This window comes from Culex quinquefasciatus, chromosome 3 (genome assembly GCF_015732765.1).
Source record: "Culex quinquefasciatus strain JHB chromosome 3, VPISU_Cqui_1.0_pri_paternal, whole genome shotgun sequence".
Lineage (NCBI taxonomy): Eukaryota > Metazoa > Arthropoda > Insecta > Diptera > Culicidae > Culex > Culex quinquefasciatus.
Window position 1 is genome coordinate 194,200,541 of NC_051863.1, and position 26,685 is coordinate 194,227,225.

Consider the following 26,685-nt stretch of genomic DNA (forward strand, 5'->3'; position numbering starts at 1 on the left):
CTAGCAACATTAGTCGCAGTTCCCCCGAAAAAAAAGTCATCATGATCCTTTATCCAGCCACAACGCGTTTCACGAGCACAAAAAGTGCAAAAATAGCTCCTCGTCGTCGTCCTCGCGGTTCGGTTCGTTACTCGCTCTCTCACTCGGCCTCTCTCAACTTCAATTGCTCTCGTAGCCCTCTAAAGCACCCGAATATCGCACATTCTTTCCCAACTTTTCCTCGTTTGCTTTTTCATCGTTCACCTTTTTTTGGTCGACAATTAGATTACCTGTGCGAGCCAAGCTCCATTGCGTGGGGGAGTTTTTTTTATGAAAACCAGGGAATGGAGGGAAAATTGGGGTGGGAGGGGGGACTTTTGTTGTGTTGTCAAAGGATACGGAAAATCAAAGCCAACGGTAACAGGCTAGCACACAAACGAACAAACACACATACGTAGACTTACCCTGAAAGTGAGTGAATAGTGAACAATAGCACAAATCCCGGCTACGAGCACACGGCAGAGCGCTGACGGAAGACGTCGAACGTTCACGAAAACGGTTCTGCCATGCACACTCACATAAAGAAAACATAATGTTCTTTGTGAAATCACGACGACCTCTCTCGGTTTCTAACCGCCTCGTTGAAGTCCTTGTTTTGGTGGTTCCACTTGGAGGGCAGCTTTCCATGCCATTTTGCAAAATAAACATTTTTGAATTTTTAACAGTTAGAAAATTTCTTTGCCCAAGTTGAGTTGATTGTATTTTTAACAACTCTTTGCAAGCTTTGCAATTTTCCCTGGAATCACCCTAACAAAAAAAAAACGGAATCAGCCCGTGAAGAACCGCTGAGGAGTTCGAGAGGAGGAGCAAGGGCTATCGCATTTTCGTCATGAAAAGAAAATCCCCAGATAAAAATTGATAGAATCCGAAAAGGAGATTAAACACCTCGCCACTTCCACGTCTTTGGTCCTCCCCAGGGGCCAGCGAGCAAACTTTCCCGGACCAGACAGAGACAGAGACAGTGGCAGTCGACTTTGTCACCGAGCAAGCAACATCCAGAAACAGGTGAGGAGTTTGTGACACACATGTGGTTTGCACGCACGCACGCACGCACGCAATCGTGATCTGATAGTTGAATGAAGGCTTAAGGGGACGGTGCCGGTGCTGCTTGTGATGCCTTCTGCTGGCCGGTGGTGGTGGATTTTGGGGATTTCGGAGATTTTCGGGGGTCGTCGTCACGCACATATATTTAAATCAACAAAATGGCCTGGAGGAAATTAAAGGATTTGGCAGGTTTTTGCTCGGTGATGCGATTTTGCTGTTTTCGTGGGGTGAACTGGGAGGTGCGATTCCGGACGACGTGTCTACGCAGAAAGTTAGATTAGTTTTTGGACAAGGTCAACGGTTATGGATGTTGAGCTGCGTTCTTGATATTTGAGAGGCCATTACCAATTTTTAGTGATAATTTAATAAATTGAATACTGATCACAACTATACTTATAATTTCATAAGTACATCATAATAACATGGAAAAATGATGCCTTAATCAAAGTACAACTAAAAATAGAAATGACGAAAATGTAAATTTTGACAGCAACTGACAACACCTTTAAAATATAGGGATCAATTTCCCGGATTTCCAAAGCTCCTGGGAAACGAAAACTTTTCTAATCTAATCTAAACTAAACAGACCCTAGCGCAGCCAATCTTTCGAAGGGATCCTGGAGAGTGCCTTAGGTTAGATGACGCCTATCACTCTTCTTGTCATTTATTAACATTTGCAGTGCGCCATTGCATCGGAATGCATTGAAACATCACAAGTGTTAAAGCGGCCAGGCCTACTGCGTAAAGCCGTATCGCAGAGATGATTCGTAATTGGGTTGAGTTTGAGCACTGAGTGTTCGAACAACAACACAATTCTGAATCGACAGGGGAGGAAGAAGCGTGGGGACACACCACCATACGCTCCGAGATTTGGTTGTATTCGTTGGGAGCACCATGCTAAGAAGGTTTTGGTACTCCGGGACCCTCTGGGATGGGACATTGTATTTCCACGAATGCCCTGGACACTATTTGCCGTGGTTATAGCGCCACAACTCGCTCTCTGTAACAGTATTCCTAATTCCAGTCTTAGCTCACCAAGTCGTCATGGCCTAGTGGTTAGCATTTTTGCTTACCAATCCAAAGGACGAGGGATCGAACCCCGCCTCGAGTGACTTTGATTTTTCGTTCATATTCATCATTTCAATTTTATGTGTTCTTAACTTTCTCGTTGGGAGCAGATGGGCATCGAACCCAGAACCATTCGCTTACAAAGCGAACACCGTAACCAGTCAGCCACGGCCGCTCCTTATACCTGAGAAACGAAAACTTTTCTACAAAAATTCCGAAATTTTTCAGGCATGATTCCAATCTTTTTTTTCGAAAAAGTTCGACTAGGGTTTTTTTTTAAATCGATAAAATGTCAAAGGACAGGTGAATTTTGGCATGTTGAAGATTTGGTTGGTTGAATAGTACAGTCACCCCTCATATTCGGAACACTTTACAGATCGGCCAATGTTCAACAAATCATGGAAAATAGTCTTGAAAGGCAGGTTTTTGTTTAAAGAGTACTACTTTTACTAGTAAAATAACAAGAGAATGTCCAAATAAAGGTCCTAAAAATTGAAGGGTCGACAGAAAAGTGGCATATGGCATCCTATTGACAAGTTACCACAAAAGTGTTCCGAATTTGTGGGTGTTCCGGATATGTGGGATGACTGACCTGTGTTTTGAGCAATTTAACAATATAATGTGTAAAATGGTGAAATTTTATGACATAAGATATGTCACTATTTCCAGTTGTAATATTACTTTAATATTATTCATTTTTATACTGTGTACTTTAACTTAGGCTGAGAATGATTTTCTCATAATGTTTTAAATACATAACTGCTGTTAAGGTGACGACTTTCATCTATTCCATAAATAAAAGCCATAAAATTTGATTCGCTGAAAATATTTTGTCAAAACCCTCTAATTTTGGAAGGTTGAATATTACCTCTTTTATGATGTAATTTTACCTTAATTTAGGCCAGTGTTTCTCAACCGGTAAGGAATTTCCTGAGGAAGAATTTGGCCATTCTTGGGGAGGAATGACGATGCAATAAAAATTATTGCGTTTTTATAAAAAAAAATCTTTATCTGTACTTTTTTGAATCTTTAAAGCTCACAATTTATTTGAATATAGTTATGTAATTTCTTTCATTAGATACACCAGCCAGCAAGTTTTATTTTCTTAGATTTCATCTTTGTTGGTGTTTAACAAAAGCTAAAATTCAAAAATGTTTGTCGAAAAAAATGAAAATTCCCTGAAAGTGAGCTGAATCAATCCTTAAAATAAAAAAATAAATTTATGATAATATTTTATTATTTTTGTTAGTTTTTACATTCACCCAAAACTCTGAGTCGAGAGAAACGTTGCCTCAAAATTTATTGAGAGCTCAGCGCCGAAATCGAGAGATTAATGCTACCAACTAACACCACCATGAATAATGAGTTCATTCGTTTATTGATACAAAAATCTCCAACAAGTGTCATACATCGACATCTGGGCACCAAGATGTGGTGGCCGAGGCAGTTAAGTCATTGCGTTAGTATGTCAAAGGTCTCTGGTTCGGTTCCCGTTGTCGACACTTTTGGTTTTTTTGTTTCGACGGATGAACTTTTTTTGCAAATGAACCCCGAGCTGTGTTCTCTGTGTCCGTAAATGGTACCACTATTCTCTCGTCTCGAGGCAATTATTCTCCCGGACTAGCGCTGCCCAGTTTTGAGTGTTCTTTTAAGCATGAGCAGTTTTTGAATAGTGGGTTTCCTCAATCAATTTCTGTGAATTTTCACATTATTTGAAACTTGAGCTGAAGTTCAATATTTTGATGTAGTTTTCAAAAATAAGTTGTAAATATTAATTTTTAATTTTTATTTTTATTAAATTCAAGCTAGTTTTCATATTCTTTTAAAATGAAGCAGTTTTTAAAAATTAAAACAATAATATTTTTTGTGTGTTTTAAGTAATTTTATGCAAACTAAATTCAGGGAGAGGTTTTGCGTTGATTCGAATTTAGTCAGAATATTATTTACATTCATTTCCGGGAGTTTTTGCAACATTTGAGCAAAGTTCTATTACTTTAATGTATTATCGAGTTTCAAATAATATTTTTTTGTAAAAGTGAATTGCCACCTCTTTTTTCCTTCAAAAAAAAATTAGTCAAGATTACTTTTTATGATTGATAAAAAATAAAACATCAAGAGTTTACGTTTGCTACATAAATATTTTTCGTGAGGTTTTGCATTCCATTAAAAATGTTAATGAAAAATCGTATGCCAAATGCTTAAATTTTTAAATTGTTGCGAGTGGAGAAAAAATGTTATCTTGTGAAACAAATAAATCTTTCTGCAAACATTAATGCCAAAATTATGACATTTGTGCAATGATATAAAAAAGTTGAATATTAAAGGGGGGAATGAAGTTCTAAAATTCAGTCAAGGGGGGGATGGATCGATAAAGGTTGAGAAACACTGATTGAGACTGAAAAAATGACATTACACCAGAAAAGAGGTAAAATTACACATTTTAAGAGGTAAAATTATACATTATCAGAGGTAGCATTACACCTTTTTTCTGACATAAAAGAAGTACCCCTTCCCAGATGTAATATTACCATGATTTTTTTTCTGTGTATAAATGAATCTAATTTTATCAAACATTTTTTCAAGAATTCTTAAAATAAGTTTTTTCCGCTCAGAGTTTTTTCTTCTTTTGAGTTAAGGTAGAAAAGTTCTCACTTCTAGCTAAAAATACTACTGCATGATTTATAAATTTTGATCCCATTTTTAAAAACAAGTAAAAGCAGTTCTTTAGTTGTGTTTAAGCAAAATGGGAGGGGAGGGGTTCATTTTCGTTTTTTTTATTGACGGAATTTGTTTGACCTAAAGACTTAAAAAAATCTGAGGACATTTATTTGGGCCATTCCAAATTTTATTTAACGCTTCAATTTCCCCATTTATCAATTTTCTACAAAATCAGGGTGAAAAAGGCTGCAAACTGAGCAAATTTCAGTCAATAACTTGATTAATTGATTTAATTAAACATACAGTCAATTAATTTATTAAATTATTAATGAGAGGTTTTTCAGGCGGCGGTTGGTTATCTTTTTTGAAGTGAAGAGTTATTTTTTGTATTTTTATTCAAATAAGGCCGTTGCAAATATTTTGAAAGACTTATCCCCCCCCCCCCCCCTCCTGAAAAATAAGGGGACAACAAAATATTTTTCCAAAAAACATCAAAATTTTCATGAAAAATGAAGACTAATCAACTAAAAACAATTTAAAATGTATTTTTCTGCATTCATACTAACATTTAGCATTTTTGGGGTTGTTTAAAAATGTTTTGAATTTTTATGAAATTCCAATGTACAGCACGGCAAAAATTTAATTTTTGGCAAAAAATAAAAATTTCGTCAAATTTGGATATTTTGAAAACTAATGATGGCAAAACAAATGGACAGGTGTATAATGCATTTTTAAACACTTTTTGCATAAAAATGTTAAAAACATAGCTCATTATTTAAATTTTTATTCTTTTTTTTATTTTTGGCAAAATTGATCATTGGATTTACAAATCCTCAAGTATTTTCATGCATAACACTATTCGATACAATGCTATCCCTGAATATAATTTTGCAACATGATCTGGCAGTAGAATTTCTTATGAAAATATTTCAATCACGGTTTCATTGCCTTTTCCCATCGATTACCTCACTTTCAATGGAAATTTAATATTCTCTGAATAGAAAAGCCCAGCATCACGTCACGTTGCTGTTGTGGCTACGGTGGATTGTATCCATTTCAAGGTCCTCCTCATTCCCTGGGACATCCCCCCCTCCAACAAAAATGTATTATATTACTTCCTCCTCCGCTTGTGCTCCCCCAATCCCGCCAAAATTTTCCCCCAATAAATCCCTCGGCCCACCAAAAAACGTGCTGTCAATAAATTGTAAATCCATCCAACGTGTCAAACCAGGGCCCAAAAAGGAAGGTTCCTCTTTTTTGTGTGGCCCAGCTTCCGATGCCGGAAAATCAAAATTAGAACACCGGGGAAAATCCACCACGCGTCAACCAGCTGCGAGATGATGATGATGAAAAGTGACCTGGGGAAAATAAAAGATAACGTTATCAATCAAATCACGCCGCCGGACTAAAGCCCTCGCCGTAATGAAGATCGCAACGACTTCTGAGAGCAGAGGACACGACCTTTTGGCCAGAACAAGACAATAAAAAGCTGACCGAGAGATAAATGTTCCGTGCCACCACCATCACTGCTGACTGGCTGGTGGCCATGGTGATGACGTCGATGCTGCTGCTGCTGCTGGAGGCTGCGGCTTTTCATCTCCGAAATGTTTTGCTACTTTCGGGGGAAAGCTGGGAGTGATTCTCCTAAAAGAAGTGGGTGCTTTTTGCTTTATTTTTTTTTTTTTGGAAATAAAACTAATTATCCACAGCCGGAAATTAAACCAAATTAATCAATCGTTAAATAAAAATGGTCAATGTTGAGAAACATGAATACATGACCAATTTCCCTGAAAGAAAAGTTCAACAAGCTCTAGGAAAACATCTAAAAAATCACAAAGCTAAAAGCACCGAAAATCAGACGCTCAGATTTAACATTTATTGCGATGAGAGATTATCAAAATTGCCATGGGTTATTTTTACAAGCAAAATCCTGCTTTCCTACCATTCCTACCAATCGGAATGAAAGGTCGACCACTTTTTGAGTTGGGATTTTGGTTCCACAAATCCGCGCTCTTCTGACTGACGTGTGCCATTGTTGAGGAAGGGGGTTTGAATTTGTTTAGAATTTTCCAGCCAGATGGCTTCGGGGGAGGGAAGGCCGGCAAGCACGGAAGGCGCCGAAAATAATTAGCCCAAGGCTTGGGGGAAAAGCTACCCAACGAGCACGGTTGGGTCTGCCGTAATTTGGGTACATGGTGAAAAAGGAGGACCGAAAAAAGGGTCTACCTTTCAATGGGTTGGCTTTTTTGAAATCTGAGGGGTTTAATTGACTTGTGGAAGAACGATTTGAATTGGAGTGAAAGGGATTTGACGGTAGATGGTTCAATTTCGGAAAGTGAGGAATTTTAAAGTATCTTCAGTCAATGCTTTAAAGTCAATCTCTTGCTTGCCACACGTCTTTCAACCAAATATTATATCCTTAAATAACAAATTTGTCGATATTTTATGTCTTCGTGTTATAATCATCGAAGACATTTATGCAGTATTTAAAAATAAAACTTCAAATTTAGAAAACATTCGTCTTACTATAATGCCATATTATGGCGGAATGCGCTATATACAAACGTCATTTTCTCGATTTTGATTTCATGGAAAACTCTAATAGTCCTAGAACCTCCCTGAGGCTATCCAAGATTTCCCGGAAAAAAATATTTCCCGTTTCCCTGGAAATTTGTGAAAGGGTCGTTTCGTTTGGTAGATTCAATACTTATGAGCAATTCTCTGAGATTTCGGTCATTCGATTTTTTTTGTATTTTTTTAATCCGACTGAAACTTTTTTGGTGCCTTTGGTATGCCCAAAGAAGCCAATTTGCATCATTAGTTCGTTCATATAATTTTCCATACAAATTTGGCAGCTGTCCATACAAAAATGATATGTAAAAATTCAAAAATCGGTATCTTTTGAAGGATTTTTTAGGTATGGATATAAACTACACTAAAAAAAAATTATACTCGGTAAAAAAATTGCTGATTTTTAATTTCATTTTTTGACACTAAAACTTGATTTGCAAAAAAACACTATTTTTTTTTTAATTCTTTGATATGTTTTAGAGGACATCAAATGACAACTTTTCAGAAATTTCCAGGATGGGCAAAAAATCTTTGAGCGAGTGATGATTTTTTGAATCAATACAGATTTTTTTTTAATTCTAAATATAGGTCGCAAAAATTTTTCAACTTTATTTTTCGATGTATATTTGAATTTGCAATCAAAATGTACTTTATTGAAATTTTGATAAAGTTCATCGTTTTCAAGATATAACCATTTTTATGTAACTTTTTTGAAAATAGTTGCAGTTTTTCATTTTTTTAAATTAGTGCCCATGTTTGCCCACCTTTGAAAAAAATATTTTTGAAAAGCTGAGAAAATTTTCTATATTTTGCTTTGTTGAACTTTGTTGATACGACCCTTAGTTGCTGAGATATTGCCATGCAAAGGTTTAAAAACAGTAAAATTGATGTTTTCCAAGTCTCACCCAAACAACCCACTATTTGGGTAATTCTCCGCCAACTCACACAGCAGTTGTCCCGACCCCTCTTCGATTTGCGTGAAACTTTGTCCTAAGGGGTAGCTTTTGTCCCTGATCACGAATCCGAGGTCCGTTTTTTGATATCTCGTGACGGAGGGGCGGTACGACCCCTTCCATTTTTGAACATGTGAAAAAAGAGGTGTTTTTCAATAATTTGCAGCCTGAAACGGTGATGAGATAGAAATTTGGTGTCAAAGGGACTTTTGTGTAAAATTAGACGCCCGATTTGATGGCGTACTCAGAATTCCGAATAAACGTATTTTCATCGAAAAAACACTAAAAAGTTTTAAAAATTCTCCCATTTTCCGTTACTCGACTGTAAAAAATTTTGGAACATGTCATTTTATGGGAAATTTAATGTACTTTTTGAATCTACATTGTCCCAGAAGGGTCATTTTTTCATTTTGAACAAAATTTTTCATTTTAAAATTTCGTGTTTTTTCTAACTTTGCAGGGTTATTTTTTAGAGTGTAACAATGTTCTACAAAGTTGTAGAGCAGACAATTACAAAAATTTTGATATATAGACATAAGGGGTTTACTTATAAACATCACGAGTTATCGCGATTTTACGAAACAAAGTTTTGAAAAAGTTGGTCGTCATCGATCATGGCCGTTCATGGTCACCCGCGACAGACACGGACGACGAAACAAAGAGAAACGCAAAAAGTAACCAACCAATTTCGCTCAAAATTTGCACAGATGCTTAAAATAACCCAATAAACCGTTTTCCGCTTGTGGAGCAGGGGGTCATTTTTTCTGGGCACCCTAATATTGAAGTATGAAACATTCGTGAAATTTTCCGATCTTTTCAAAAACAATATTTTCAAAATATTTAAATCAAGACTAACATTCCAAAAGGTCGTAATATTGAATGTTTGGCCCGTTTGAAATGTTAGTCTTGATTTTAAATTTTGGAAAAAAAAATTTTTCGGAAACATCGGAAAATTTTACGAATGTTTCATGTTTTAACATTGAAAATCTAACCATTAGTTGCAGAGATATCGACAATAGAAAATGGTGGGTTGTTTTGACTAAGAAAACTTCAATTTTTGTGTTTCTTTTTCTTAATGCGACTGTATCTCAGCAACCCGAGGTCCAATCTCTAATGTCTCTTGGACAATTTATAGCAAATTTTCTGAACTTTTCAAAAAAAATATTTTTAGAAATGGTCACTCATGGTCACTATTTTTAAAAATCGACAAACTGCAAATATTTCACTAAAATCCAACTTTCGGTGGCTATTTTTTGAAAACAGAGCCATTTATCAAAAAATCTGTAAAGTACTTTTCGATTGTAAATTCAATTTTACATTAAAAATTTACGTCAAATAAGTTTTTCCATGCAATTCCGATTTTTCCAAAAATCACTATTTTTTCAAAAAATCATAACTCGGCGGCAGATTTTTTGACCATGTTTCTCTATGGCTCAAAAGTTGCGGGTTTTTGTCTCCTAAAACATATCAAAAAATCTCGAAAATCAAAAATAAATTTTGGGAAATTGTTTTTTTGTGAAAAAAAAATGATAAAAAAATCTGCAATGTTTTTTCCGTGTACCTATTTTTTCTCAAAAGGCGTCAACAATATCTACAACTTTGCCAAAGACACCAAATTGGTCTGAAAAATCATGCAAAAGTTACAGCTGTTTGAATATTCACGTACCATTTTTGTATGGACAGCAGTCAAAATTGTATGGAGACTTGTATGGGTGAACCAATGACACAAAATAGCTTATTTGGTCATAGGGAAGGCCCCCACAAAGCCAAATAAAAAAATACAAAATATAAAAATGGTCGAAATTGGCCAATTTCGTAGAGAGTTGCTCTAATGATTTATTTATGTTTTGAACGAATTGAAAGCCAGTCATAAAATCACTCAAAAAATAAACATTTTAATACGAGCTCTTCGACCCATCTTCACGTATACATATCGACTCAGAATCAACAACTGAACAAACGCCTGTGTGTGTGTTTGGATGTGGATGTGTGCACTGAAAAATTCTTACTCAATTATGTCAGCTCTGGCTGAACCGATTTTAATCGTTTTGGTCTAATTCGATCCTTCCCTAAGTCCATATTGAAAATGAAGAAGTTTAGTAAAGTGAAAAAAAAAACACTTTGAGGAAAGTTCGGAAGATCGTAAAGAGGGTGGTATTTGCAATAAAGTCATGTTATACATTTTTAGAAAAAAGTCCTTTCCAACGAGCCCACAACATAAAAAAAACTACCAAAAGTTATGAGCACAGTGTTATTTATACACTTTCCGGGGATCGGATCACAGATATTTCGATAAAAGCTATTTTTATTTTACCAAAGACAAAAGTATGTTATTGTGAGGAAGGCATCAACCATCCTACGGAGGATTAAGTAACGTTTTTTTTTACAAGCGGTTAAGTTATCAATTGACCTCCATACTAATTTTGATCATTTAAGTTGCTAGTTTGAACAATTTTGTTTCGATAAATTTCAAGTTTCCCTATAGTTTATATTAATTTAAAAAAAACGTAACAAAATCTAAATTCAAATGATTTTCTGCACCACCCTTGTCGCACCTTACTCCAACGTGCCATAAGCCACTGCAGCACTTGGAGCTTGTCTTGCCAGCTCAAACCGACAATCAATTACCTTGGCGGCACTGGGTTGTAATTGGATCCGGAATCCACTGACCGGAAGGACTAGGAAGGGTAAGAAAAAAAGCTAGTTCCACACCAAACCGAAGCAAAACGGCACAAAAACATCCTGCAACCTATCAACTGGGGGGGGGGGAGGGAAATCGAGGTGTGGTTGTATTTGTGCATGTCATTTTTACACACTCACACATTTACATCAGAATCAGCTCAGCAGCAACAACTCAGCCGTGGGATAATTAATTGTGTTCGTTAAGCCAGGTGGAAGTGGAAATCCATCTGGTTGAGGGGGAAGACACGTTTCCTCCCCTCGGGACGGACATTGTTTTCCCATTTTCTGCCAGTTTAGTGAGAAAATGAGCCGTGATAAGTATAATCACTAGGTTTGGTCAGGCTGACCTCAAAAAAAAAAATGGGAATAAAACTTTGATTACTTTTGCGCCAAATATGCACACTATACTAAAAAAAAAATGTTAAAAGGTCAAAATAAAAATTTAATTGCGTTTGCCACAAATTATCACAACATTATTGCCGACATAAAAAAGTTTTATCACAAACTTCGATCGTTCCATCCAATTTCCGGCAAACTGTTTTGATGTCCTCTGGGGTGTGTTCACACGAAAAGTCCAAAGTCATCGTGGTGGCAAATCCGCCGGAGATTTGTTTGCTTTTCCAGAAATCGGACTTTCAGGCCTGGCCGGTCCAACAGGTGGTTTGCAGGGGAGGCGAATCATTTTGTTTTCGGTTAAAGTTCAAGTTCAGTTGTTTCTGGTGAACCGGATGTCGCGTCCTTCGGCGAAAAAGTTGCCGCAAACATCGGGCTGGGACTTTTCTATGGTGAGAAAGTAATTTGAAAAGTTTGGGCTCTGTTTGCTTTGCTCCTAATTATTGTCAACAGTTGAACTTGGAGAATAGCTGGAAGGTTTTATAGTGAAAGAACTTGAATTAATTTAAAATAAAAATAAATATACTAGCCTATTGCTACCTTCTTCTAGGAATTTGAATATCACATTAAAGTTATTTCAAGCAAAATAAAAACAAACAATACAACTTATATTTCTAAAAATACCCATCAATGTTTAAACGAAGAACAATCGCCATAATTCATGATTTTCCACGCCCGGGGTTCATGCTCAAATATTTGCTCCAATAATCTTCCTTTTATCAAATCAAAGCCATTCGCAAGGCCATCCCCCGGGGTCGTCCCAGTCGCAAACGCTGCGCTGATTGTTCCACCCTCATTTTATATTCCACCGCCGGCGGAAGATCAGAGAGTTTTGCCAACCAGGCAGCAGTGCACGGATGGTCGGCTGGTTCTGAATGATGGACGGTGTTCACGACTAGGGTCTTTGCAGGCTTCTGGTTAAGTAAATCTCTGGGAAATTGGTTTTCTCATTTTAATGATTTGAAATTAAAAGTTTGAAACATTAAATTTAAACTAGGTTAAATAAAATAGGTCCATTTTTCGATATCTCGTGACAGAAGGGCGGTACCATCTATATCTATCATATCGATATCTATCAAGACACGTTTACATTTGAGCAAATCTCTACGAAATCGTTTTTTTTTTAGAATTTTAATTTTTGTATTTTTTAATCCGACTGAAACATTTTTGGTGCCTTCGGTTTGCCCAAAGAAGCCATTTTGCATCATTAGTTTGTCCATTTAATTTTCCATACAAATTTGGCAGCTGTCCATACAAAAATGATATGTATAAATTCAAAAATCTGTTTCTTTTGAAAGAATTTTTTGATCGATTTGGTGTTTTCGGCAAAGTTGTAGGTATGGATATGGACTACACTGGAAAAAATGATACAAGGTAAAAAAATTGGTGATTTTTTATTTAACTTTTTGTCACTAAAACCTGATTTGCAAAAAAACACTATTTTTTCATTTTTTGATATGTTTTAGAGGACATCAAATGCCAACTTTTCAGAAATTTGCTGGTTATGCAAAAAATCATTGACCGAGTTATGATTTTTTTTAATCAATACTGATTTTTATAAAAAAGCGAAATATTGGTCGCACAAATTTTTCAACTTCATTTTTCGATGTAAAATCGCCTTTTCAATCAAAAAGTACTTTCAAAAATGTTTAAAGTACACCGTTTTCAAGTTATAGCCAGTTTTAGGTGACTTTTATTGAAAAACGTTACTTAATCCACTCTTAGGTGGTTGTTGCCTTCCTCACATTTAAAGGGTAAAACTATCCAAAGTAGATACAAAGGGCGAACCTTTCAGAGTTCTATCAACTTGATTTATTATTTATACCATCAAATTCAGTAGTTAGTCATAATTCAGGGCTCTTAAGTGCTTATAACTTTTGATAGGGTGGTCAGATCTTCAATCTTTTGAGCTCGTTGGAAAGGTCTTTTGATTACCTCTCCAACGATAGATCGCATGATAGATCCGGACAACGTTTTCATCAAATTATCTAAGATCCGGCTTCTGAAAAGTTCATAAATAACATTTAAGTGCTTATAACTTTTGATAGGGTTGTCAGGTCTGCAATCTGTTGAACTCGTTGGAAAGGTCTTTTAACTACCTATCCAACGACAAGTCGCATTATAGATCCGGACAACGTTTTCATCAAATTATCTAAGATCCAGCCTCTCAAAAGGTCATAAATAACACTTAAGTGCCTATAACTTTTGATAGGGTTGTCAGATCTGCAATCTGTTGAACTCGTTGGAAAGGTCTTTCGAATACCTTTTTAATAATGTATAACATGACGGGGTTTCCTACAAGAACCACCCTTTTTACAATCTTCCGGACTTTTGTTAAAATGAGTTCAATTTGTTGGGTGGTGACGCGCGGTCAATTATGTGGCATTGTGTGTGAAAAGAAAAGAATTTTATTTCGTGTTTCATCCTGGTTGGCTTGCCCACAAGCAGAAAAAATCAGTTCAATTTGTTGGGTGGTGACGCGCGGTCAATTGTGTGGCATTGTGTGTGAAAAGAAAAGAATTTTATTTCGTGTTTCATCCTGGTTGGCTTGCTCAAGTCCTTCCTACATCATCGTTGATCGGGAGGCACGACGTCGTGTGAATTGTTGCATTAAAATAAGTTTAAGTATTACTGTAAATGACTGTAAAAAAGACCTTCCTATATCATCAATGTCGTCTGGGTAATCGTGATGAAAAATTACATTTATTCAGTGTTTAAATACCTGTGCGCGAGTGTTTTGGTGTGCTAATTAGAAAGACCTTCCCATAGCATCGTTGCTCGGAAGGCTCGCCGACGGGTTTGTGATGAAAGTCCTCCCCATAGCATCGTAGCTCGGGAGGCATCGAAAAGCCAATACCTTATCCTACTAACCCAAAAAAAAAAATCACGTGATGCTTGAAGGAGATGCTGTGGATTCAACGGTCTCAAGCGGTATCAACAAGTATATAGAGCAATTCTCTACGAAATCGGTCTTTTTTCTTCAATTTTAATTTATGTATTTTTTAATCCGACTGAAACTTTTTTGGTGCCTTCGGTATGCCCAAAGAAGCCATTTTGCATCATTAGTTTGTCCATAAAATTTTCCATACAAATTTGGCAGCTGTCCATACAAAAATAATGTATGAAAATTCAAAAATCTGTATCTTTTGAAGGAATTTTTTGATCGATTTGGTGTCTTCGGCAAAGTTGTAGGTATGGATACGGACTACACTGAAAAAAAATGATACACTGTAAAAAATTTGGTGATTTTTTATTTAACTTTATCACTAAAACTTGATTTGCAAAAAACACTATTTTTAATTTTTTTATTTTTGATATGTTTTAGAGGACATAAAATGCCAATTTTCAGAAATTTCAGGTTGTGCAAAATCTTTGACCGAGTTATGAATTTTTAATCAATACTGATTTTTCAAAAATCGAAAAATTGGTCGCAAAAATTTTGAACTTTATTTTTCGATGTAAAATCAAATTTGCAATCAAAAAGTACTTTAGTAAAATTTTGATAAAGTGCACCGTTTTCAAGTTATAGCCATTTTAGGGTAACTTTTTTGAAAATAATCGCAGTTTTTAATTTTTTAAAATTAGTGCACATGTTTGCACACTTTTGAAAAAAATATTTTTGAAAAACTGAGAAAATTCTCTATATTTTGCTTCTTGGGACTTTGTTGATACGACCTTTAGTTGCTGAGATATTGCAATGCAAAGGTTTAAAAACAGGAAAATTGATGTTTTCTAAGTCTCACCCTAACAACCCACCATTTTTCAATGTCGATATCTCAGCAAGTAATGGTCCGATTTTCAATGTTGAAATATGAAACATTTGTGAAATTTTCCGATCTTTTCGAAAACAATATTTTCAAAATTTTCAAATCAAGACTAACATTTCAAAAGGGCCAAACATTCAATATTACGCCCTTTACAAATGTTAGTCTTGGTTTAAAAATTTTGAAAATATTATTTTCGAAAAGATCGGAAAATTTCACAAATGTTTCATATATTAACATTGAAAATCGGACCATTACTTCCTGAGATATCGATGATAAAAAATGGAGGGTTGTTTGGGTGAGACTTGGAAAACATCAATTTTCCTGTTTTTAAACCTTTGCATTGCAATATCTCAGCAACTAAAGGTCGTATCAACAAAGTCCCAAGAAGCAAAATATAGAGAATTTTCTCAGCTTTTCAAAAATATTTTTTCCAAAAGTGTGCAAACATGTGCACTTATTTAAAAAAATGAAAAACTGCGATTATTTTCAAAAAAGTTACCTAAAAATGGCTATAACTTGAAAACGGTGCACTTTATCAAAATTTTACTAAAGTACTTTTTGATTGCAAATTTGATTTTACATTGAAAAATGAAGTCCAAAGTTTTTTGCGACCAATTTTTCGATTTTTTGAAAAAATTAGTATTGATTAAAAAATTCATAACTCGGTCAAAGATTTTTTGCACAACCTGGAAATTTCTGAAAAGTTGGCATTTTATGTCCTCTAAAACATATCAAACAATAAAAAAAAATAAAAATAGTGTTTTTTGCAAATCAAGTTTTAGTGATAAAAAGTTAAATAAAAAAATCACCAATTTTTTTTACAGTGTATCATTTTTTTTTCAGTGTAGTCTGTATCCATACCTACAACTTTGCCGAAGACACCAAATCGATCAAAAGATTCCTTCAAAAGATACAGATTTTTGAATTTTCACACATCATTTTTGTATGGACAGCTGCCAAATTTGTATGGAAAATTTTATGGACAAACTAATGATGCAAAATGGCTTCTTTGGGCATACCGAAGGCACCAAAAAAGTTTCAGTCGGATTAAAAAATACAAAAAAAATCGAATGACCGAAATCCTAGAGAACTGCTCTATAGCGAAAAACTATGTATTTGATGAGTCTGCAACTTCAACTATCGGAGTAACATTCCTCCCTTTTGTTGAACTGCAGGCTTCTTGGGAGGGCGCCGGTATTGACTAATAAAGTCGGGGTCTTCAGGGGTTAAACAGTGAACGGATGGTTGGCTCCCACTGATCATTTTTGATTCATTGTTTAACTTCAGCTGATCTGTCAATAACGGAGTAGCAGCTCATTGGCAGTCAACCATGCTCATGCTCATGCTCATGCTCTTCCGGACTTTTGTTAAAATCGTTTTTTAGCATAACTTTTGAAGTACTTAACTAAATATTATAATTTTCAATAGCGACTTGTGGGACCCCAAGACGGATCGAATGAGACCAAAACGGTCTGAATCGGTTAAGCCAGTGCCGAGATAATCGAGCGAGAATTTTTTGATCAACATCCCACCACACACACAGACATTTGCTCAGAATTTGATTCTGAGTCGATATGTATACATGAAGGTGGGTCTAGGAGGTCAAATTAAGAATTTCGTTTTCCGAGTGATTTTATAGCCTTTCCTCAGTAAGGTGAGGAAGCCAAAAAGTCGCCGATATTCATTTTTTAAATTAGGTGCCCATGTTTGCCCACACTCGGATTTTTTTTTTTGCAGCAAATTTTCTATTTTCGTAAAATTGTGTGATCTTTTCGAAAACGTTTTTATTTAATCAAGACTAACATTTCTGAAGGGCCAAACATTCAATATTACGCCCTTTTGAAATGTTATTCTTGATTTATGAAACGTTAAAATGTTGTTTTCGAAAATAATGGAAAATTTCACGAATGTTTCACATTTTAACATTGAAAATCGGACCATTAGTTGCTGAGTTATCGACATTAGAAAATGGAGAGCTGATTGGCGTCTTTCAATTACAAAAATTTTGGTACCCAGACATGTATAGGTCATCGCTGAAATTTTCAAGTAATCGCAGTTTTAGTGAAAAAACACGGCGTGTTTTCTAGAACAACCTTATCAGGAAAAAATAGTCATCGCCACTTTCAAATGGGTCTTATAGGAAATTTTCTCAGCTTTCCAATGCGTCTAAAAGCGAAATGTTTCATCGGGAAATTTCGGAGATATCTCTATTTTAAGTTTTTTGGTTTTAAATTCCTTTATTATTTATTGGAAACTTTAAACTAACAGTTCAGAAAACTTATCAAATGATGAGTTTCATGAGTCATTTACTCACATTTGCACATTTGATGAGTAAGACAAGAAACAACTTTGTAGAAGGTTGCAAACCGCTAAACATTTTGAAAATTATGTTTTGTCTACGTTTTTGAATTTATGGGATTTATTCAGAAATTAAAATCATAAAACAGTGTAACAATGTTTTTTTTACAAGAATTATTTAATAATTACAAATTTTTGTGTACAAATATCACGTGTCTACTCTGATTTAGCGTGTTCAACCGAAACTTTGGCAGGTTTGGTATTTTTGAATTTTATTGAATAAATTTGATATTTTCTTAAGCAAACATTAACCAGGAACATAAATACAAATATGATTTGAAATCGAAAATTCTACATATTACTGTAGCAAGCTTTAAAAGTCATATTTCCATTAGTATAAAATAAAGATAAAATTTTATTAAATGTTTTCTGTAGAAAATGCACTTAAAAGTAGCAATAAAACTCGAGTCTTCCAATTCAGAATTTTGAAAACACCGTCACAAACATTTATTTTTGTTTGAACAAAAATTAAATAGTATTTTGACAAAAAAAAATCTAACAGAAACTTTCTTTCCAAACTATTTGAACAAAAATCAAGACATATATATTTTTTAAGATGAGATTGAAGATGAGAGTCTTATAAACTTCTAAAATATTGCTAATTCCTTTATCATTTAATTAAAAAAAAAACTGAAGCAATCATTTCATACTAATGAAAAGTATTTCTCCTAAAGCTAGCAACTGTAATTTGCAGTATAATTTCGAGTATAAAACATGTTTTTTATCCATGCAACTAGTTAGTGTTTGATTAAGGAAATGTGATATTTATTCATAAAAATATAGTAATTCCCTATCGATCTCGAACCTGTAGAAATTTCGGTTGTATCAGCTAATTCCTAGCTGAATCAGAGCAGGCCGGTGTTATTAGTACACAACAATTATGTAATAATCTATTTGTTCTTGTAAAAATAATATTTCAACACGTTTTTATTATTTTTATTATTTGAATAAATCCCATATATTCAAAAAATCGGTTAAAACCTAATTTTGAAAACTTTTAGCAGTTTGCAACCTTCTACAAAGTTGTTTCTTGTCTTATTTTGCACATTTTGGTCAGTAAAATACACATGAAACACTTCATTTGACAAGTTTCCTGGATTGTTATTTAAAAGTTTCCAATAAATGATCAAGGATTTTAAAAGAAAAAAATTAAAATTGAGATATCTCAGAAATTTCCCGATGAAACATTTCGCTCTTAGAAGCATTGGAAAGCTGAGAAAATTTCCTATAAGACACTTTTGAAAGTAGTGATGACTATTTTTTCTCCTTAAGGTTGCCCAGAAAACACGCCGTGAAAAAGTTAATTTTTACCCGTTTTCGTCATTTTGCCGTTTTTGCGCGCGGCGCGTCCAAAACCCCAGTTTTTATGTTAAAAAAAATTATATCTCCGAAACGTGTTAATGGATATTTGCAATTTTTTATATGTTGTGTATAATATTACAAGGAATCCGGAATTTTTTTTTCAGACATGGGCTCTTTTGTCTTGAGACCTTGAAATCGGCAAAAGAAATTTTCATAGGACCTTTTCAAATATTCAGCTATTTTTTTGGACCCCAACATAATTTTCCATAAAAGCCAAACTAATAACCTTTCTTTTGAATTATGGCGCTCCATAATTGGTTCAGCCGTTCCGGAGATATGATTTTTTGAAAAATGTGGCTTTTGCGAAAATCGACGAAAAACGCAGTTTTATGGACCACCCTATTTCGGATAGGACCACCCTAATCGCCAAACAAAAAAATACGGGTCTAATTATTTGGGCCAAAGAACCCCCACTCCAAATTTGAGCCAAATTGGAGCACTTTTGATTTTGAGACTTCCGGTTTGACGTGGAATGGCTGTGTGCACTAATTTAAAAAAAATAATAACTGCGACTTTTTTCAAAAAAACTTACTTAAAAATGGCAATAACTTGAAAACGGTGCACTTTATCATTTCTTTTTTAAAGTACTTTTTGACTTAAAATTCGATTTTACATCGACAAATGAAATAAAAAAAAAATGTGCTACCAACATTTCGATTTGTTTTTAAAAATCAGTATTGATTCAAAAATTCAAAGGTCAAAGGTTTTTTGAAAATTCTGCAAATTTCTGAAAAGTTGGCATATGCACGGAGAAAAAAGAGTTCCCAAAATCGTGAACAAGCGTTCATGAAAATGAGAACCTCGAACAAAGTGTTCAAATCCTAGGTACGATTTTGAAAAACGTACCATGAAATTTGAACATTTTGTTCGTGGTTCTCATTTTCATGAACGCTTGTTCACGATTTTGGGAACTCTTTTTTCTTCGTGTGATGTCCTAAAAAAGAGTGTTTTTTTTTGCAAATCAAGTTTTAGTAACAAAAAGTAAATTAAAAATCACAAAAAAAATCCGTGAATGATTTTTTTCAGTGTTGTCCTTATCCATACGTACATCTTTGCCAAAGACACCAAATCGATAAAAAAAATCCTTCTAAAGGTACAGATTTTCGAATCTTCTTATATCATTTTGTATGGACAGCTTCCAAATTTATATGGATTTCTCAGGCAACCCTGCATGTTTTTAACTTGAATTTAGACAAGTCCACAATGAGATTTATTTAACAAAGATTCTTTTCAAACATATTTATAAAAAATTTCATGATAAAAAAACGATACGCTGAATTTAAACTTATGATTATAGAAATAAAAAAACCCGGAACGAACAATTTTGTAAATTATGGATTTAGCAACAGTTTCAAAACCATTATTGGAAAAAATGCCTCCAAAAAAGTGTCGAGTTAGAAAAGTATAGAATTATAGACAAATTATTGCAACGTGTGTGTCTTACCACCCGGAATTTCAAACTTTAACCAACCTTTCGCCCTCCCAGAGAACCACTTTTCTATCCGCACAGCGTCACCGACCGACCGCGGTGGCTGGTGACACAATCCGAGTGGCAAAAACCTCACCGTTTCCCTGCGGGGGTGGACCGCGCTCAAAAGCTTCAAGAGTAAAACAAATTTCCCACTTGTGGACCTGATTTCCTTTCAGTGTTCACTTTGCATAATTAACAGGGCTCGCTTTCTCGCACTCACTCTCTCTCTCTCTCTCTGTGCGAGTTTTTCCCTCCGTGTCATGGCTGACTTTTACTATTTCTCCTTGACATCTTGGCGTCGTTCGGGAATTCTGACCAATTTTCATCTTCTTCTGACGAGGACGAGCTTCGAAGGATGGAAATATGGAACGCGCAAAATTGGCATTAATTAGAATTTAATTAAAATTAATGTCGCTTGGTATTAAATTTACAGCGTGGCGGTGTCTTCGTTTTACATCGAATTTACAAGAGAAAATCGGAGAAGGTCCTGTCGAACAGGAGTCTGGGTCAGGATTAGGGTTTTATCAATTTCTCGTTTGTTGACAAAAGTGTAAACTTGGCCGTGGTCGTTATCGTCATCCTAAAGTCGTTACTCTCCCTCCCGAAGGGGCGATATTTTTAGGTTGCGGTGAATTGATTTACTAATCCGTCAAAAGGAGGGAAGTTCATTATTTTATAATGCAGCCTGGCGTCGATTTTAATGAGCAACCTGATGCTCAAATACATGGCTCCTCTTTGTGAATCTCTTTTGAAGACAAATTTTAAGAGCAATATTTTTTTCTACTTTCTTTTCAGACTCCCATCAATCACGTGCCAAAAATCATGTAAAAGCCAAGTAAAAGATTGAAAATCTCAACCCAACCAAAATCCAATCACCGACCTAAACCAAGCCACACGATGGAGGACTCCCGGGGAACGCGCTCGCGCAAGGACCTCAAAAAGACCCACGCCGACTCGTGGCCCAGCCGGACGTCGCTGCCGGCCAGTCCGAAAATCATCAAGACCACCGAGGACGACAACGATGTGTTCGAGTTCAGCCACCAGTTTATCAGCCGCCGGAAGCAGTCCTCGTCGGCGTCGTCCCACACGACGACCTCGGTGACCACGCCGACGGGAGGGGCGACCGGGTCGTCCTGCACCGGGGCATCCGGGACGACGGGAGAGGGTGACGGTGACGGCGGGGTGCAGTACGAGTATGGGGCGATTAGTCCGCGGTTTGAACGTACGTTGAACATTTGGGATCATTCAAGTGTTTGCGTTATTTGAACTTTTTGAGTTATTAGAGTTGTTGCAAATGGAAAAGGGCATGTTTTGGATTGTTTCAAAATTAGGGTGGTTTTCGAAAAGGGTGATTTTGAAAAATCTAACTTTTCAGGAATTTTTTTGGGAATTTTTTCGTCAGGGCAAAGTTTTAGAGAAAAGTGAGGCACTGTTAGAGCTCTGTAAATCAAACATTTTTATTTTTGGACAGCTATTTTAAACTAGATGCAAATTAAAAAATCAAATATCTCGAAAAGGTGCAGGCCAGGTTGCATTCGAAAGAGGAGTTCTAGCGCTATAAACGCTAAAAAAAAATCCCAGGGGTATTTTTCTTTAAACTCAAGATATCTTTAATTAAGTTTAATTTTCAAGGGAAAAGTGTATGAGACCACAATAACAAAATTCTAAAATTGTTCAATTATATGTTTTTCCTAGAGGGATGTTAACGGCAGCCATCTTGAAGGTAAACATTGATATCGCGCGCAAACTGCGCACAGTAGAAACAAAAATATTTTTTTATTTATCTTTTTTTTTAACATAAATTCTGAATTACTGTAGTAAAAGTCAAATTACACAGTAGTCAAGTAAAACGTAAAAGTACAACTTCTAATGAAGTCATCGGCCAGATGTGTTCCTAATGATCCCAATTTTAGTAGTTTGTATGTCAAAAACAAACACTACATTTTAAACGTAAATTGCGGTAAAATTAAACTTCAAAAAATAACCAGTTTCGTTTCATTTTTATGCATGCAATTTTTTACAGTGCGCAGTTGCTTTGTTATGGCTCCGTAATGAACAGCTGTTCTTTTGATCTGGCTTTGTTTTGGTGCAGTAAATGAAAGCTCTCTTTTGTTCTGGATTTATTTTGGTGCCGTAATTGGCAGCTTGTGATGGCTGCGGTCGAGCTGCCTGAACTGAGATATGGATGTCGCCCCCTGATTTTGTCCATGTTATTTTGCCTGCTGAATCAGAATCTGCCCTAAAAATTGACTCCAAAATCATTCAAAAAATTTGATTCCGAGATGGCGGCCAAAATGGTGGAGACACATATTGATTTTTTTTCTTTAAATTTAAAAGGCAATCAAATAATCAATTTTTTTAAGGTCATGATTCGATTTTTCGATGTCCTATACAAACCTTAGGAAACTTTGGATAAACAGGCTTCGGATAATCGAGTCTTAACTGTAGCTATTTTTGGTTATATGTTGGACTTACATGATAGTTAGAAACCCAAAATATGACCAAAAATCGATATTTCGACACTTAAGCTAAAGTCAGATCAACTTTTTTTTAATGTGCATCATTAAATCATCCATACAGGTCTTAGGCTGACTGTCGTCCGCATCTAAAAATTAATGACAAAATGTGAAATACCTAAATACCGTATTATTTTTGCAAAACATATAAATATATATATTTAACAGACATTAAGAGACAATTATAAAATCAAGAAAAGCATTTCCATGGAATTATAACGTATGTTTCCTTTTAATATAATAGTGATGTGGAAATTTGTTAACAAAACCATTAAACGGTAATAAAAATAAAATTTGGCATTTTGGACCTTTTAAAAAAACTCCAGAAATGAAATACCGTCAGTGGGGGTGACTATGGCTCAAAATACGATGTACCCCTCGTAATTTCTTAATACAAAAAATAATTAAATAGCATCGAAAATCTTTTAACGTGAAATTGTTCTTAAAAAGTTTACTAACATTTTCCCAAAATATGGTTGAATTTGATGAACTCTACCTAAATGCAAATCATTTAGAGGAGATGACATTGGGTCAAATGAAACTAAATGATGCTTAAGTAAAAAGATATGATAAAAACAAGTCATTCAATAGTGCTTCTAGTTCGAGGGAATCGTATTGACATGCTACATTGCAGATTTTCAAACAATTGGGTTATTTTCGAGATATTCCAACAGAAATATTTTAAAGTGGATTTTTCGAAAGATAAATTTTGGCCAAAAAATACCTTCAAATTTAGACAGCTGCTAAAAGTAACAGGATTTGTTCTAGGAACAAGATTTTTTCAGCTAAGTCAGCATAAGATGTCCCCTACACAACCCTTTTAACAGAATTTAGTTTAATTTAGAAGAACCTGAGAAATGGTCAAATCCGTTTAACCCAAGCTCACTCCCAGACCCAATGTTACCCACACTGACGGTAGTGAAAATCAATATTTGCTGACAAAATCTTACCTTAAAATTGAACGCTTTTTTCTTAACATTCAAAAAATTATTATTTTTTTCTATCAGATGCAATATATAAGCAACCATCAGGCCAATCTTTATTGTTTTCGAATGATAGGAATATGACAGAAATAGAACGATCTTTTCAGGTGTTTTTTTGTAGGGGCGGTCAAGCGTGAATCGCTACAGGAAGAAAGGGTTTCTTTTCTTTTTTAAGACCGATGCAAATATTTAAAAAAGTTTTTGTCCCTCGGCCCTGGCCGAGGTCAAGGGGAGGGGCAAAAAATAAAAAAATATAAAAATTTAAATAACAAGCCATAATCTTCACATTTAAATGAAAAAAGTGTTTTAAAATGCATTTTACACTAGTTCAGTTGTTTTGCAATCATTAGTTTTCAAAAAATCTAAGATCTGACAAAAACAAAAATTGTATCGAAAAAAAAGATTTTGCATCGAAAATTTTCAAATAATTGATTTTTTGATAAACCCAAACATGCTAAAAATGATTTTAAACGCAGGAGAATGTATTTTAATTTGATTTCAGCTGGTTGCCCTTGAATTTTCATTGAAATTTTGAAGTTTATTTTAAAATTTTTTTTCCCCCTGATTTTTCGGGCCAATTTTGAAGGGGGTGACAAAACTTTTAAAAATATTTGTACCAGCCTAATTGTCTTGAAAAATATACAGAAATATAAATAAAATTCAAAATTGTGTTTTTTGTACTTGAATTTGTTTGTTTTTGTTTTAATTTTTGTGTTGAATACAAAATATAAACGTTAATTTAAGAGCATTGCCAATTTTGTTTTCGAATTCTTCTTACCTATGACTACAACCATGCAGATGACAGCAAACCGATCTGGAAAAATCTCAAGATACTCCTCAAATCAGTTTGCCAAATTTTTTGGCAAAATTTGAGACATTTAAAAAAAAATACGAGTGTTCATCAATAGCAAAATTCCAAAGAATAGCTCATGATTATATTTTTTTCGAATAGTTGAGATTTTTTTAATTATCTTTTTTAAAGTTGGGAAAGTGGACTCTAAAATGCTGTGATTTAGCCATACAAAGATCTGAATTTGAAACAAAATATGTTTTTCGGCCGATTTAAAACCTCTACAAAATTTTTGAACTATCTAAAAAAAATCACCAAGATATTAAATTTGATCCTAACAAAAGCAATGAGACGTCTGCATATGGAAAAAATCAAATATTTAGGATTTAAAGTTTTCTCGGATAGCTGCATTTAAAAAAAAATATTATGCGAGGGCTAGGCCTTCGACTTAAATTTAACATTTGTTTATAAACTATATGGATATTTACATGAATCGATTTTTAGCAACTCCTATAAAATCGAAAAAAAAAATCTTCAAAGGTTGCTCTGGACCCACGCCAAAATATTTCAACGCTCCCCGCAAAATCTGGGGAAAGAGCCCTTCTTCCAAGGTACCAAATATCAGACTTATCGATTTTTTTTGTATGCATTCATTGTCCTTCTAAATAGGCGTTTTTATCCAAACTGGTGGTATTTTAATTATGTATAATTTGATTTCACCAGGAAAACGCTTCGAGTACTGTTACCCAACCGTGTCCAAGGAGGACTTTTCCAACAGTATATCCCTCGACAATCACGACATCGATCGCAAAAAGAAACGCATTTATCCCAGCAAAACGCCGGAAAATTCTCTCGAAAAGTAAGATCCGCCCCTTCATCCGTCCTCCGGTTTTTTTTATGTCTGCTCAAATATTTTCCTACTTTGCCTCTTCCCAGTGAACCATTATTCCTGGACGGTTCCGGTGGGGCAGCCAGCTGTAGCTCGCCGGGGGCGGTCACAGTGTCCACCTCGGTCACCGGCACCGGGACGGCCACCACGACCACGGCACCCGTGCCGCACAGTTCAAGGGCAAAGTCACCGGTGGTGGGGGGTCGTTCACCGCGGCACTCGCGCCGCCAGCTCAACAGCGAGATCAACATCACGTCCAATCCAGGCTACCAGGTGAGTTGGTTCTGGGGTGGGGGAGGTGATTGATTTACAACTACCGGAGATTGGTACCGTGGAGTGGAGTTATTTTGTATGTGTCATTAGAAAAAATATTTTTTTTTTGTGGAATATTTTTAGAATTTTGTAACAATTGTTGCATATTTGTTATTATTTTCATTTCATTGAAACATTTCAAAAGTTGATCTGGTTTACGGTACATACAAAGCCTCTCTTACACACTCTGGAGCACGTGTTATTGACAATCACTTCCCGAAATCACAGGTCCTCCGCAATTCCCATTCGACGTTGGACCGCACCTGCTCGGACAGCGTGGTGTCACTGCACTATCACAAATCGACCAGTGACCTGACCCAGACCACGGCCGAAATGTCCGGAGGCGGTGGCAGTGGAGTCGGCCCCGGTTCCGGCGCACGGAAGGGACGCCGACGAAGCAGCCACAAAGGCCTGGCCCTGCTGGCCAGCCGGAAGGGGTCACGTGATTCGGTCAAAAGTGGGGCCTCCAACACGTCCGTGTTCTCGAACGAGGACGTCGGTCCGCTTGCGTTCCAGTCGTCGGCCCGGGGACGCCAACGGAGGACATCAAACTTTCTCGAGCTGCCAAGTGAGAATTAGATTGCGCGTTCATCAAGCTTCAAAAAATTAATCACCGTTCCTCCCCAAAAAAAAAACAGTTCCGGATCACGCGAGGCCCCGTGTGTGCTCGTTGCCGGAGCGGCCGTACAACCCGCGCCAGAGTGACGACCTGTACCGGCTGAGGCACTTTTCGATCAGCAAGGGAACCGTGGTCAACTGTGGCGATTCGATTATATCGCGACGTTCGAAGAGTAATACCAGCGTCAATTCCACGGCTAGTCGGTGAGTA

The 26,685-nt window shown here is 35.7% G+C and overlaps 1 protein-coding gene across 8 annotated transcripts in view; it reads left to right on the forward strand.

Moving 5' to 3' along the window:
- The window catches only part of LOC6031064, a 64,144-nt gene that overhangs the window by 5,843 nt on the left and 31,616 nt on the right, over positions 1–26,685 (forward strand). For 5 of the 8 annotated variants that reach the window (XR_005278598.1, XM_038263875.1, XM_038263876.1 and 2 more), the window contains 6 exons: positions 762–1,044; positions 21,162–21,588; positions 25,379–25,514; positions 25,592–25,817; positions 26,085–26,424; positions 26,495–26,678. Coding sequence is in view for 7 of the 8 variants with exons in the window: in XM_038263875.1 (XP_038119803.1) it covers positions 21,264–21,588; positions 25,379–25,514; positions 25,592–25,817; positions 26,085–26,424; positions 26,495–26,678 (1,211 nt within the window). In the remaining variant the exon portion in view is untranslated. The remainder of the gene's footprint in view (positions 1–761; positions 1,045–21,161; positions 21,589–25,378; positions 25,515–25,591; positions 25,818–26,084; positions 26,425–26,494; positions 26,679–26,685) is intronic. The other 3 variants (XM_038263870.1, XM_038263871.1, XM_038263873.1) reach the window with 1 other exon arrangement.